Source organism: Zeus faber (assembly GCF_960531495.2).
Source record: "Zeus faber genome assembly, chromosome: 6".
Classification (NCBI taxonomy): domain Eukaryota; kingdom Metazoa; phylum Chordata; class Actinopteri; order Zeiformes; family Zeidae; genus Zeus; species Zeus faber.
This window is the reverse complement of record NC_137201.1, coordinates 12,823,523-12,839,329: the sequence shown is the minus strand read 5'-3', so window position 1 is coordinate 12,839,329 and position 15,807 is coordinate 12,823,523. Positions and strand designations below refer to the sequence as shown.

General features: G+C 43.0%; 1 protein-coding gene across 1 annotated transcript in view; it reads left to right on the top strand.

Annotated features, from left to right (window-relative positions):
• The window catches only part of cdh13 (cadherin 13, H-cadherin (heart)), a 378,607-nt gene that overhangs the window by 196,173 nt on the left and 166,627 nt on the right, over nt 1-15,807 (top strand). The window contains exon 6 of the mRNA XM_080002151.1: nt 11,976-12,120. Within this exon, the coding sequence (XP_079858277.1) occupies nt 11,976-12,120 (145 nt within the window). The remainder of the gene's footprint in view (nt 1-11,975; nt 12,121-15,807) is intronic.

Here is a 15,807-nt window from a genome sequence, read left to right as displayed (position 1 = left end):
GGCAGATGGATGGTTTAACAGATTTAATGACCAACAGGGAAGTGAAAGGAAACAGACTTGTAAACTCAATAAACACTTCTGCCCACATGGCAGGCTAAATTAAACTGGGAAAAGAGCAGACTAAGAAATAACAAATGGTAGAACACTTAATGCAGACGTCTACATTTGGAAGAGTTCCAAGACTTAGGAAGACAAAGTATTCAAGAGAACAAGGTTATAAAACTGACATAATTGCTTACAAAATAATGGAAAGGTTTAATTGGATAGGGTGGTAGAGGTTCAGGTGATAGACAGTGACTCTGCTTAGATTATGATGAATAAAGTATCTATCTATCTATCTATCTATCTATCTATCTATCTATCTATCTATCTATCTATCTATCTATCTATCTATCTATCTATCTATCTATCTATCTATCTATCGATCTATCTATCGACCTATCTACAAGCACTGGAGCACAGCATTGTAGCCTTTGCTTTCATACTATTGCAGCAACTGTGAGAGCAACCCCCTCCCAAAGGGCTGGTTTTCAATGCATCAAATACTTGTGATTGAGAGGAGGGCCCAACTGGTGAAGAGGTCGGGACCACAGGGCACACACATGGCTAGAGAACCAACTGGTGGCGCAGTGCATTGCAGTGCATCCTCACAGCAAGAAGTTCCTGGGTTCGATTCCCGCCTGGGGTGCTGTTGGCACCGTGCTCTGGCGGGGTATCTCCCAAATAGGAGCCTTTCTGTGCGGAGTTTGCATGTTCTCCCCATGCTCAAATGGGGTTTCCTCCACCTACCATCAGTAAGGAACCCCACCAAAAACATGCAAACATCATAGTCCTAGTGATGGACGGTTGGTACCAGGTCCCTGGGCGCGTCAATGAATGCTGCCCACTGCTCCTGCCTTCCCCTCCAGAGGAAGGACAAGCGAGGATGGGTCAAATGCAGAGGCCACATTTCACTGGCCACCACCCAAAAAGCGTATGTGTGTGTATATATATATATATATGTGTTGTAGTGCGGTCATGTGACAAATAAAGATTCTTCTTCTTCTTCTACATAACTGGGCTCATCAAAACCAGGAGCTTGCCAGTGGCGTAATGGAGGATCTGGATTGCTGGGGCCCAGTGAACTGGATAATCATGAACCTTGAAAAACAGCCAGCTGAGACCCCAGACCAGATTCATTTATGCCAGGATTTTTTTTATGGATGACTGACTTGACATCTGCCTGACAAGATCTCAACCTTACCACAAGACCCCAGGACTGCTTACCAAGGACCCTGGAAAATCTGTTGGGCAACATCAGAGAGATGCTGAGCTGCACTGCAGAGTTACTGTGCTGTATAAGTACCTGTCAAAACTGGTGGCCATGTACTTGTCTTAATGAAGGGTCAGCTCGCTCTTGCTTTTGACAGTTTGAAAGCATATCATTGAATAACTCTAAACGAAGAAATCTCTTTCTGTCTGGACTCTGGAGTTCTCCATCAGACTATATGTACTCATTTGGTGAGCTCTGGGCCTTTTTGGTGGAATTATTCCAACACTCTCTCCTGGCAGGTGAGCTTCAAAACCAACTCACCAGTGTGAGTTGGTTACCAATGTGAGGAGTCTTGGTGAAACCACGGTTTGTAGGAAGGGAAAGGACTGAATCATAGAACAATGACCAAGTTGGATGGTTGAACAGGGAACAGCTTACAATCGAGCCAGACAGATTTTGTCACATCGATAATTTCCAAGACTCAGCATCATTGTTCAGCTTTAAACTGTATCTGTTACTGGAGCTGCAGACAGACAAACACAACAGTTGTTATCGGATGATTTGAGAAAGACCGGAACACACGATTCTCACATGTGCCTCTCTCAGAAAACGAAAGCGTGCTCCTCAGGGTTGCACATCTCCTGCAGCATCTGTGACAGTCTAATGCGCTCCATGGTGATCTGACCAATCAAAGACATGCTCCCAAGGAGCTGGGAGGTGAGGCAATACAGTGAGTCATGGTGCAGATAATACACATGCCCTCCAGACCTTCACTGATTCCAAAGGAGAAGATTGGGGAGAACTTGAGGAAGACCTCCCCCACCCCCTACCCCCAAAGTACAGGTGTTGGTGCAGGATTTGATTTCCCATGAGGCAGACCTTGGCCCTGCTGATAGAGGCACAGTGATGTTTCATAAGTGTAGGCCCCTGTTCACAGTACAGCCACAGGATAGCATTTTTCCTGTGATCCTTAGAACCTGGCAGACAGGCTGGCAGACAGACTCTTTTGTAATCCCCCTGCCTGGCAGAAGAAGAACTTGTTGAATGGCTTTGGATGAGATAAATGCTATGTGAATGGGGAAAAGAGGCACAGGCAGTGGAAGGAAATGGAGCCACTTCTTTTGCGTGACCCAGCCCCTTTTCCCCACCTCCCTTTTCACACTTCCTTTTCTGGTCATTCTTAAAGGATGCAATAAAGCTGAAGGTGCTCAGTCACCCTATCCCCTCCTTCTGCAGCAATAAAACAAACCTTATGGCTACCTGAGGCTTTACATACATCTGCTGTAGCACTGATTCCACCCGCTGCAATCAACTCTCTGGCTCCTGGTCGGCTGACGAGCCCCATGCTCGACGGCAATCCCTGCAAGACAGACAACCAAGAAGAAAACTCCCTGCCCCGGATAGGACCAATCAGCATACTGTCGTCTGCAGCCGCGGACTTGTGTGCAACTCAAGGGATGCCGATAGTGTGTTGGTGTGTCTATATATGCTTTTGCAGTGTTCTTTCTTACAAATTGAGAGGAATATTTGCTACTTTACCTGAGTTGAGTAAGCATACTTGTGAATACCCTCCAAAGGTTTTTCCATTATTATTATAGATATTTGAAAAGGAGAGAACATGACACAGGGGCATGTGCATGTTAATGGTGCATCAAATAAAAGGCATCATATAAATAAGGATGAGCGGCGTGTTCAGAAGAATGTGATGCAATGTAAACTGCTTGACTAGTGTATAAGCAGAGCCCACTAACCTTTCTTTATTCTGATGGCGAGGGGTCGAGGCAGTGTTGGACTGAAAGAGGACTACATTGACTTCCAAGGGCTGAGGCAGAGGAGCTAATGGCGAGTTTGGATTCATCACGAGCTGTCAGAACCCCTCACACACACAAATACATGCACATGCTATACTGCTTCCTTGTGTACACAAATGCTGTTATTTCATTCCATTTAAAATCAAAACCCCCTCCAGAACACATAGGTAGCGACTTTCAACTTAAAGAATATTGTGGTGCCATGGCATGATGAAGACATAAATGTCTTCTCATTTCATAACAAGCTGGAGATTAGCTGTGTGAGGAATATGAATGCCCAAGGTCCTTCTTAAACCTCTAATCCACCCCCATACATACACACACACGCGCGCGCACACACACACACACACACACACACACACACACACACACACACACACACACACACACACACACACACACACGCACACAGACACGCACACAGATTTCAGCAGATGAAGGCTCTTATTTTCATTTGCAGGGCACAATGAAGAAACATAGAAATATACATCATTCATTATACATGCCTGATACAGTAAGAGCCTTATTAGATATAATCCAATGAAGAAATATTTTATTTTACTTTTAAATATGTTCTCCTTTTCTCACTGGAATGTCTCCACTATTAATGTTAACTTTTTCTCTCTTACGGCACCATTACCACGGGATACGATTGTGTGTGTGTGTGTGTGTGTGTGTGTGTGTGGGTGTGTGGGTGTGTGTGTGGTCATTGTATCATGTGTATCTATATGTGATGCATGACTTATTTTCAGGTTTGAGGCTGATTGTGTCTCTCATATTTCATTTCACACATGCCCCTAAGTATATTTGTAAGCATCCACAAATTTGTGCACACACATGCATCAAAAGGTGTTTAGCCTATTAAAGGCTGCAGTCATTCAGCAGTGAAAGATTGTGAAGGAATATAGAAAATAAGCACATGATTTGTGCATTCTTACAAGGATAGACATAATGTGTGTTTCAGATTGTAAACAGAAGAATTATCTGGTAGTTCACTGTAAAATATGAACGTTCTGGCTGTATATACAGTATATATTAAGGATGCAGCGGTACAGTGGGCTCGGTTTGGTATGAATCACAGTTTTGGGGCCATGGAAACGGTACAGTTTCGGCATCTTTATATTTAAGAAAAAAAATTGTTAAAAGGTGTAAAAATTGTTTTTATATTAGTCTTCCATAAATTTCTAGTGTAACGCTCTGTGTATGACTGTGGGGGAGGGGGGAGACAGGGTTTCAAGTTCATTGGTGGGTTGTTATTATTTGCACAAGTTCACCTGATTGGAGGGGAGGTGTCCAGGATAGTGATGGTTCAAATATTAATTTCCGTTATTTTTTTATTTTTTTATTTTATTTATTTTATATAATATCAAACTAAAAATATAATAAATAAATAAGTAATAACCCAATTAAAAAACAGGTATTACACAGTAGTTTTTTTTTTTGTGTAGAACAGGTGTAAACAGTATTCTTCACACATAAATAATAAAAGTAAAATAACTAATTGAAATATTACCTCACAGTCAGACCAGTGTGTGTGCCTTCGCTTTGTGAACCTCACACAACAGTGGGTGCGCTCCTTTTCAGCCAGGGCACCTCCCAGTGAGGGAGGAGCATAGGCTATCTCTTAACTTTTACTGCCGGCAGGAGACAGCAACTTACACAAACACAACATAAAACTCTAAAACTTGACATAAAAAACGCACGGCTCATCACCCTGCGAGACTCGTTTCCCTTCATTCCTACAAAAGTGCCGTTCAAGAGAACCGGGTCATTTCGTGTTTCTATTGAAAAGGCTGCGTAGCTTCAAAATGCAGCAAAAAAAACCAAACTTAATCATACCAACACAACTAACATGGATATAATTGCAAATTTGCCATTTAGATTGTCCTGTAGCTTTTGGGCAGGTTTTACTTTGCCTTCATTTTTTCCTACTCCTGATCAGTAAGAACAAAACACGGAGCTCAGAAAGACCCCTGTGTGCCATTGTGTCGCTTGTGTGTGTGTGTGTGTGTGTGTGTGTGTGTGTGTGTGTGTGAGAGAGCATGAGAGAGGGAGAGAAAACATGTTTGCCCACGATCTCATCACTTGGCAGTCAAAAGTGGTACGAGAAGGAGCAAAGGAAAAATGGTCCTTCTCATCAATAGTCACCCATGATAGTTTCTGGAGGAGAGAGAGAGACGAGCAGGCTTGATGCTTGATGAGTCGGCAAGAGAAAGAAAGAGATCACTCAAAGTGAAACTTGAGAGAGAGGAGAAGGAGAAAGGGTCCATCTCATCAACAGTCACCCAGGGTAGTTCTTTGTGGATGAGAGAGAGAGAGAGAGAGCGACAGAGAGAGAGAGAAAGAGAGTATGTGTTATAAGCGAGGGCAAAGAGTGGGAGACAGACGGGTTTAGAGCTAGAGAGGGAGCGATGAAGAGGGAGCCGGGAACAGGACGAGGAGGAGAGATTATGCATGAAAGCATTAGGCCTCTAATACGTGCGAGTTCAGCTGCACGTGCACCATTATCGCCATTATGCCATGAGCTCGCGGCGCCCTGGATGGGGGGAATGAGGTGGGTGGAGGGGTAGAGGAGAGGGAAAGAAGACAGAAGAGAGATATAGAGGGAACAGGGGAGGATGACCTGTCTGATAGGGAGGCGGCGTGGGGTAATGCATTACTGATGCCACGGAAGAGGAACGTGGCACTGTGTACCATCTCTTCTCTCTGCCCCTCTCCTCTTTCTCTCTCTCTATCTCTCTATCCCTCCATTCCTGCCTCTGCTGTCTTCTGACGTATTTCTCTTCAGGCTCACTCTATTGGCAATAAAGGACGCGAAGTGATTCCGTTAGCCCGGTCACTTAAGATGTAAGTGGGAGTAACGTCATTACTTATGCAGGCGATAGAGGACAGGGAAAGCTGATGTCATAGGGGATAGTGCGCTAGTGGGACTGCTGCCAGGTTGGACGTCCACACACACACACACGCGCGCACACACACACACACACACACACACACACACACACACACACACACACACAGGCTTGTACAAATATTGATCTTCTGACTATGGCTGTCAGACAGGCCTAAACCTCATTATGTTCATCACCACTAGCAGTCTGTCTGGCAGATCTGTGTACATAATAGTTTAAGCCGCAGATTAAACCCATAACTTAACTGATCCTGGGACACCGCACACGTATAGAGAATCCTACACGAGAACAGATCTAATCTCAAACAAATTCCTGGAAATAATTGGCGTTTGTCATTTATTCTTTCTTTTTTTCTTTTTTTGCAAAATTGCTGAATGTTTAAGACCTTTCCCAAAGCAGGAGATAAAGGATAGTCAATTGGCCTTGATGCAAGCAAGATTGCAAGGCTATTCAAATGTGTAAAAGAGACGCGGTTTGTTCATAGAACAACCTCGGTGAAACATTTTACTATTGAGAAACGTAGCACTCTGTGAGGCTGTGCTATGAACAGTAAGACATGATGGGAACCAATATTGTAACAAGGCCTGGGTTGAAAAACAGCAAACCTATCCTCCAGGGTTGTAAAGGGGATAATGGCTTTTGTTTTATTGTTAAAGTCTTCTCGCCTCAAAAACTGAGCTACATTCAAAAATTGAGGAATGTTTCTCGGTCTGAATCTCAAAGGTCTCACCTTGTCTATTCTTTGTGTTTTCTCAATCTCACCTAATTTGAGTGGTTATTTGTGCAGGGCTCTGATGTTTACACGAACAGCGTCTGTTAGTGTTCTGCTAGCCAGTAAACTCCAGAACAAACACCTTCGAAAAGTATGTTTATCTTTAAATTAAACCGTAGCAGCTGAAAACCCACATTTCTGTAATTCTTAATCTTCTATATTCTCTGTTATTGATCACCCGGCATCAAACATCTATCTTAAACCCTGTAACCTACTTTATGCCTCTACATGGAGTGAACACTAAGGCCCCTTTCAAACACTGAGTTGTATTGACCTGCAAATTCAAACCTGTGCGTCCTGCAAGTGGGCTACCAGACCACTGGCAAAAAAGGCTGAATGAATAAATATATTTATTAAAATGCTGGGAACCACACTGCCGGCGGCTTAACCTGCATCCAATGTAAACATACTTGTTCAACCCTGAAGCTGTTAGCAAAATGCAATTAATTGTCTTCAACACAACACTTGCATTTATTTCCATTCAATGTATTAACACAATGTCTGCCAAAAAAGTGAGCCATGTGTGTATGCTACTAGGATTAGAGATCAATTTGAACACTATGAAAAGGAACACTACCCCACTCTGTGAGTAACCTATTTCCCAGGAGCAGGAGATCCCAACAAAGATCGTAGGAGCATCAAATTGATCCGATTTTCACATCCTATGAAAGAGGCTCTATTGAGGTGAAGATATTGTCAGCCTATATCCTGTGTAAAGAAACTTATTTGAAGTTTATTTCCTTGAAATCTACTTGAATGATCACAATTTTACAGTTACACCAAACCTTATTTCCTAGAAAGATAGAGAAGTTTTGACTATAATATGAATGACTGGGACTATGAAACGATAGCCATTTTCATGCAATCTTGCTAAGAAAGGTAAAAAATAAAAATAAATAAAAAACGCCATGTAGAAGGTGCCTATGAGGCAGATAAAGACAGATTGGTCCCTCGGTGGTTATACTAAGCAAAATCGGGTTGTCCCTCATCGGATAAATAGCTGCTTGTTTATGACAGGGGTACAGGATCTCGATTTGGGAGTCATGCATATTTCCTACTGTATCTGCCAAGCTGGCACGGTTCCCCTAGCAGAGCTGAGGGGATGCTTAGTGATAGTGCAGTGTAAGGAGAAGAAGAACACATTAATATGGGATATGGGACAATACGGCGCTACGTCCAGTGTGAAGGTTGCAGAGAGGTAAGACTCCAAACTTGAGAATCTTTAGGGTATTTTTTTTATTTTAACATTTATTAATTTAGCAGATGCTTTTGTCCAAAGTGACTTACATGAGAGGCTAGAAATAATCAAAGCATACATCGACCATTGGAGCAAGTTCAAATTTAAGAGCATGAGCACCTGTTTCTAAATTCAACCAGATACAAGTGCAAGATAGCTGTAAGGAACCAAAATAAGTTACATATGAGTACTGATAAGTAATCATATGGATGGTGTAAATAATGATGAGCTGAACATTTATGTGGCGTTGAATTGTTGCACTTCCAAGGACGGTGAGGAGCTCTGTCTTCTGGAAGCGATTCAGTTAGAGGTGGCATTCCTTCATCCAGACAGAAATGTCTGCGAGGCACACCGAGATTCTCGCTGAGACGGTGTTACCCCCTGGGGGGAAGGAGAGGTAGAGCTGGGTGTCATCGGCGTAGCAGTGGCAAGAGAAATGCGCCTGGATGATCCCAGTGAGGAGGTGTACAGTGAGAAGAGGGCCAGGCACAGGTCCCTGTGAGACACCGGTTCTTATGGCGGCTTATGGGGCGTGCACTACCAGAGAGCATGAACATACTGTATATAGTTGCGGGTTGCCATGTAGATGCCGTAGCGATATTCTCCTGAAAGACAGAGGGCGCTGTGCACAAACCACCAGGGGTAACTGAAGGAACCACTGTAAACATTTCAAATAAGTCCCGAGGGAAGGATCTGATATACTAGAAAAGAGCAGTATAATTCAAATAGAAAGTGTTAAATGTATGTGTATTTATTGTAGTGTTTATTGTATTCAATGCAGGGTTTATTTATATATAGTCCTGAGTTTGGTCAAATTGTCGGTGGAAACATTACGCAGAAGTCCCAAGGTATTAAAATATTCAAAAACTTTGGATGGAGACAGCGCTATCTCCTTCCATGAATTCAATGCCATCTGGTTATTTTTGTGGTCACACATGGATGGATCAGATTGTACAGATTGTACACAACCTTCCCTCGGAATGTGTCCATCTTGAATTTCCCGAAGTAAACCAAGCTTTAAACTCCTGTAGGACCTGCCCGAGAGGTTAGACTCAAACCATCTGTGTGCACTCCCTGGAGATAGGATTTTCATTGTTGCTGAAAAAAGGGTGTATTTCATATCGGGCTGACGGATCCATTATAAATGTTTCAACCAATGCCTGCATGGTTATAAACATTGTGTTGAGGCAGACTTGAGACAACTCATTCATCCTGGAGGTCATTGTCCTCCTCATTTCTCTTCTACTTCAAAGCATGCTTCCATTAAAAACTTTAATGGAAGCATGCGTTTACCTCTTACTTTAAGAGGAGGTAAAGGACAAGGAGGAATCTTTTTTAAATTTCCCAAGCCATCATTTATTTTTAGTCTCAAGCTTTTATGTTTATTTACTGTGTTTTATGCTCCTTTTCAACACTCAGATTATGACAGACTTTCTAAACCCATCCCATTCCTGGACAGTCTGTTTCAGTGGGTGGCGCCTCCCTCCTGAGGCCCCTAGTTCTGTGTGCCAATGGGGTTTGAGCACAAGTTCTAGGTTCCGTTGTACAGCATAAAGTCTGTAGAAATTCACTTATTTCACCTTATAAAAGAAAATAAAACAAAATATATACATCTACAATAAAAACACACTCTTTTTATTTGGTTTTGTTTGGAGAAATCCAAACATCCAGCGGATCGTACGCTGCAGCCTACAGTCTATGTCCCGCATACGGGTATTTTAAAAGGAAACACACAGTAGAATTATTTCTTAAATACTGACATTTCCCTCATCTACAGTAAAAACGCTTGGATTAGCTGGAAAATGTATTGTCACAATGCTGAATGTGACTCAACGCTCACAGCATCCAATCACAATCTACGTTTAAGCCCGCTTAAATTCGACGGGCTGCAGCCAGGTACTCCTCGTTTTATGATGGAGGCAGAAAAACGGAAACAACAAAAAGCTGACCAGGTTGTCTTGTTTCACAGTTTGTGTGTTAGTAGGCCCATCAGAGACCCAAATGTATGTGCACAAGCACTGAACAAGTGCTTAGTGAACGAGCCAAAATGTTCATACACCGCCCATGCCTGTCTGTCGTCCCCTCGTTCCTATTTATATCCACATAAAAGCAAATCACAAGATACAACAGTCTTCTTTCACTTTAAAAGTGGGCTACATAATGATAATAATATATATAGCTGCAGTCAGCAATACACAGGGTCCAGGTTAGTCGGTGTGATGTGTGTTGTACAGACATCAGCATTGTTAGGGTAACAGCAAGCATTCTGTCATTGTTTAGTTTTAGAGCGCCACCGATGTCTGCGAAGAAGCACGAAGTTGGTTTCCCTTACAGCTTTGACAGTGGTGGAATTGGGCATTAATATGTCTTGTACTAATGTCCCACACGACAGGCATACTGTATATGCTTGTCTGTTAGAGAGGCTAAGGTTATTTAAACCACTGCTTCCAACAATCCCTCCTCTTGAAGGTTCATGTCGGTCACAGTGTCTGGGACGGACTCCTTTGACAGAGGTAGAATTTCTGTGTTCTCCGTGCATGTGCGATACGCAGTGCTACCCGGGTGCCGGGTCATTAGGGTCTTTCCTGTGCAGGATTGGGCATCCTTCACTGATTTCATCTGATCTTCCCATAGACTGAGCTTCATTGTCATCGTGTTGTCAGCGATGGAGCATTCTTGCAATTCGATGTTCTTTCCGTGAACTTGAACTATTTTTGTTGCTACAGCCATCTTCATAACTTTTACATGGATTTCACCAACCTGAAAAAAGACAGCAATAGTTTTTGTAGTGAGTATTGAGAGGAGGAGGGCCTCAATTGGGACTAAGTCTATTCTCTGTAGAAAAGCGAAAATATAACGAAACCCATTTCTGACAATGTATAACCTACGGTTGTTTGTGGTGAGAGGGCGGTAACGTCTTTGAATGTCAGTTTGAGTTCTGAACTTGGGGTTATAGGCATAAAGGTCAACTCAGTTGTTTCCACAGTCTCGCAGCCTGTTACGATCACCTCATAGGAATTGGAGGCTATAAAGCAAGCATAAAATAGAAGTAAACACAAAGTTTAATAAATTTATACCTGTCACTGTGTACTTTCGTATGGTTCTTGTTACAACTAAAAACAATTCAGGGAAGTCTCAAAAAAATAGCATTATACCGTATAAATATTACATTTAGCAGACGCTTTTATCTAAAGCGACTTACAATTGTTCAAACACCGACGGACGCAGCCATCAGGAGCAATTAGGGGTTAAGTGTCTTGCTCAAGGACACTACAGCATGCTAGAGGAGCCTGGGATCGAACCAGCAACCTTTAGATGACTAGACCACCAGCTCTACCGCCTGAGCTACCATCCCCAAATATAAATATAAATGTCTCTGGAATTTCTAGAAATTTTGAAGGTGATGTTTTTTTTGGTTGTTGTCTTTTATAACACACTCTGGTACCTGCCAGATTAGTAATAAATTAATAAAGTGAAAAGATGATGTTACGTCATCCACCAGGGTACAGTTGCTTCGATATTCAGATGTTCAACAGACATTCGTTTGGAGATCGGCTGATTGCGTCCCCGAAATGAGGTGCGGCCTCATGGACAGCAGCAGCGCTGAGAGTCGGTCGCTGTTTCAATGGTGTATTAGGGGGGCGTATCCGTTCGGGCCGACATCCGCGACTCTGGCTGTCTAGGTGAAGGGTCTGGTTAGTTTTTTTGAGGCTCAGCTTGACCTTTGGGCCCTTGGCCTGACCGGCCTGTTTGGGGTTTCATCCCTGCATAACTGTGTTGTTCCCAATTAGGCATTATGCTGGTTTCTAACCAATTAATACACCAGGGCAGCATTTAGAATTTAGCATCAGCACAGCGGCGACCGGAGAGGGGGGAGCTTGAGGTTGTGGTTAGAAAACGCATAAACTCTTTGCCCTCCATGAGACATGGTGGCCAATCCCTTGAGTTAACAGCTGTCTCGCCTATAACAACCGTTCTTTTTCCTTCACAGCTGGAGGTTTCCACCACAGACCTTGGTGGTAACCTGGTCGAGGGTCCTACTATTCTCGTGGTCACCGTCATCGACCAGAATGACAACCGCCCCATTTTCAAAGAGACTCACTACACCGGGGAGGTGCTTGAAGGATCCCCCACAGGTACGTTGCAGTGAAAAAATGGATTTCATTTTGACATGCTAATACATAAAGGAGGGCATTTATTGTTATTTTAGAGCCAGTACGGCCACAAAAAGCAATTTCCAAGTAATGGCTCTCATTCTCCTGGTCACGCACAACAACTAGATCGTTGGGAGCTTGTTTGGTCGGCTCAGTGACGGATTGGCCATCTGGCAATTGGGCAAATGCCAGAAGGGCCGCCCCGCTATGGGCCATGCGGCCACTTGGCATGTCGGGCGGCCCCATAACATGTATTAACATAATAATTGGTTTGAACGCTGATACAATGTCACCTTTAAAGAATTACCATACCTCTACTGTAATCAGCGCACTCAATTGGCAGTCACTTAAGAATTACAGTCACAGTTGAATGTTTTTCAAATGTTGTGTTGCACGGGTATTCGTTTTATTTGCACGCTCACAGTCGCCGTTACAACCGGCTGTACGGGATGTACGAGTGAATCGCCTCCAAATGTTTGCCGGGTAATACAGGCTGCGCCATCAACAGCTGCCCAACGTACGTCATCATCAATCGCTTCTGTCAACAGTTTCCGATTCTTCCCGTCACCGCCGCGACTGCCAAACGCTCATTCTCCAAACTCCAAGGAATTAAAAACTATCTGAGGAACAAAATGGGACCGGATAGAGTGAGTGTATTGGCCATGTTGTCGCTTGAAAATGACCGGGCGAAGAAGCTGGAGACAGGGCGCAGTGTGGCTGGCTTGCCGAGTGCCCTTCAAATAGTGGCGAGCACTTGATGAACTGATAGGCGATAATATACAATGGAAATATACAAACCCCGTAATGGGAATGTACTGGCTCAGACATAGATGTCCTATCATCCTTTTTAGTCAAATCGTATAATTTACAAATCTACTGTACGTCCATGTTTGGTGTGGCCGAGCATTTTCTTTCATGTTTTTTTCCATTGCGGTTTTCTTGAAATACAACATTGGACTTTCCCATAAGCATAACATTGTCCATATGCTTTTTAAAAAAATACAACAATAGTCAGTATGGAACGTTTTTAAGCTTTGGCGGGTCTTTGCTCTGGTGAAAACATTATTATATTTTCCAGAGGCAATTATCCCCCGTTCCCTTAATTGCGAAAGCCAAAGCTTCCATTTAAATTTTTAATGGTGATCTTAAAGGTGATGCTTATTTTACTTATAACAACCGGGACCTTGTTTGCTTTTTCCCCCCCGCTTTAAATGCCTTTCATCAAAGCCAAACTAATTACACAGCAGATATAACATCCCTTCTAAACCAAAGGTCAGATTAAGCGGCGCTGTCGCGGTGTGACCCACATTCCATTATTAGTGTCTTTACACACATTCTCTGATTGTTTGCTGTGCTAAACAGGACTCTCTGTGCCAAAACGGAGTGGGGGCTGTTTAATTTACATAGATCATTTGCATCTTTTTTGATCGCTGATGGGCCACTAATGGGGCTCGTAATGCAGCCGTCTTGTCGCAGTCAAAATTGCAAAGCCAGACTTGAGTTTGTAGCACGACAGTGAAACACAATCAACTTTCATGCTTTTCCTTGTTTGCCTGGGAATGAGCGGTTGTTGGTGTTATCGCCGTTGTTAGATATGATATATGTTATAAATACCATCTTTGCGAAGATGCGTTTATATTCATCATATATAAACTCTAAGGTGTTGTAATTCATACATCATACAGTACGTGTTTCTAGTAAATGTTTGACTAATGGCAAGATAAACCCAGACAGAACAGATTGTTTTAGAGTCCCAGCTCTGTTTGTGCTCACATCATTAGTACGTAAAGCAAACAAGACGTATAAACCTCAATCACCAGTGGAGCTACGTAGATAAGACATAGACACACTGACACACACACACACACACACACACACACACACACACACACACGCACACACGTACACACACATACCGTGATGCTGAACATACAAGTATCCATGTATGTTCAGCAGCAGACATTGCACACACACATAAAGCGGCGCATGGTTATTATCTGCCACAGCAGCAGCTTGTTGCAGCTTCTTTCCCTCAAAGAGACTTGTTCAGCAGTCTCCAGCTCCACGCTGACCCCATGTTATGAATGGCTAATGGCCTGCTTTGTTTATGGTACATTAGAGGGAGCACATCAGAGGGCTATTGCTGGTCGGTGGTACAAAAATGAAATTGTTTAGTGTGAAAAATCAATTATCTGAACGCCCTTTCAATGAAAATAATCAGAATTTGATCATTAAAATGTCCTTGCTTTGGCTATGTGTGTGCGTGTGTGTGTGTGTGTGTGCGTGCGTGTGTGTGTGTGCGTGAGTGTGTGTGGGTGGGCGTGGTTGCCAACATACAGTATAGTAGCTGCAATCCCGTGTTTGTGCAGTATATTGCAAATAAGCGTGTTCTGTTCTCGTTTCGGCTGTTCATTGAAGGTAGAATTAAATTGAGTTGGCTGCGGCACAGAACGCAAGAAGGGATCAAAAGATACTGTATGTGAAATCCCCAGCACGTTGGCCGCTTATTGGTGCGACCAACAGTGAAACCCCCCGAAACAGCCCAGAGTCATCAGATCCACTTCCAGCTCTCAGGGCACAATCTTACTTTGACTTCTCTGCCAGCTCAGCAACACTGACTTTTTCAAAACAATAATTTCACTCAATTTGCTTGAGATATCACACCAGAGGCTCCCTTTTGACTCGGGCCCTAACAGAATTTTTTTTTTTTTTTTTAATATACATAAAGATATAAGATATATTTTAATTTGTTAACATGTTTATCTCGGAGACACAGGAGCATTCGTCTCTTGAGGCCTGAAGAGGAAAGTGTGATTACATCAGACAGGCGGACGAAGCCTGGACAAGTAGTCCAAAATGTAAAAAAAATAAAATAGGCGGATGATTTGATTGAATTAACTTGAAGGCTCGGTGCTTTAGTTGCCATAGCTGCCAGACCCGTTCGAGTCTCAGAGATAAGATAAGGGGTACAGAAACCCAATGCTGATTTGATTGCTTTACATATTCATTTACAAAGCTTCAACAGTTCAGCTCGGCGCAGATCTCCATCCCTGCTTGAGCCATCAATAAATCAATCATTCAAATTACATTTGTGTCTCTAACACAGGGGTGTCAAACATAAGGCCCGTTGGCCGGATTCAGTAAGCCAAGGGGTCCAATCTGGGTCTATGCGACGATTTTGGGAAAAATTGAATTTCATTATATGGTTATGCACATGTGTGCAATTATTATGAATAATATCAATAGATAGAGCTGAATCAATCACAGTTCCCTTGAGGGTTCCATGATATTAGAGTCAATCTAGTCATGAAACAAAACAAAATGTGTAAACATTGACAGTTACGTGGCGGAGACGGGAGAGCAGGTTGAAAAATGTTTTATTTCACACGCTCGATTTAGACTTAATAACCCCACAGCCTCAAATGAGTTTGACACACGCTTGTGCATTATAAAAAAATCTATCAATCAACGCCCAATAAGGAACCCAAGGGTGGAATGGGAGCCGAGTTTTCCGAGCCAACTTTGCATTTGGATCTTAGCAGAGATGGACACTTAATTTTTTTTGGGGGGCATTTTGTTAGGGGGGCCCCTCTACCTCCAACCCCACCTCCATGCTCCATTCTAGCATGTTCCTGCCTTCAGGAGAGTCCAGTGTCCTCTGGCTTCACC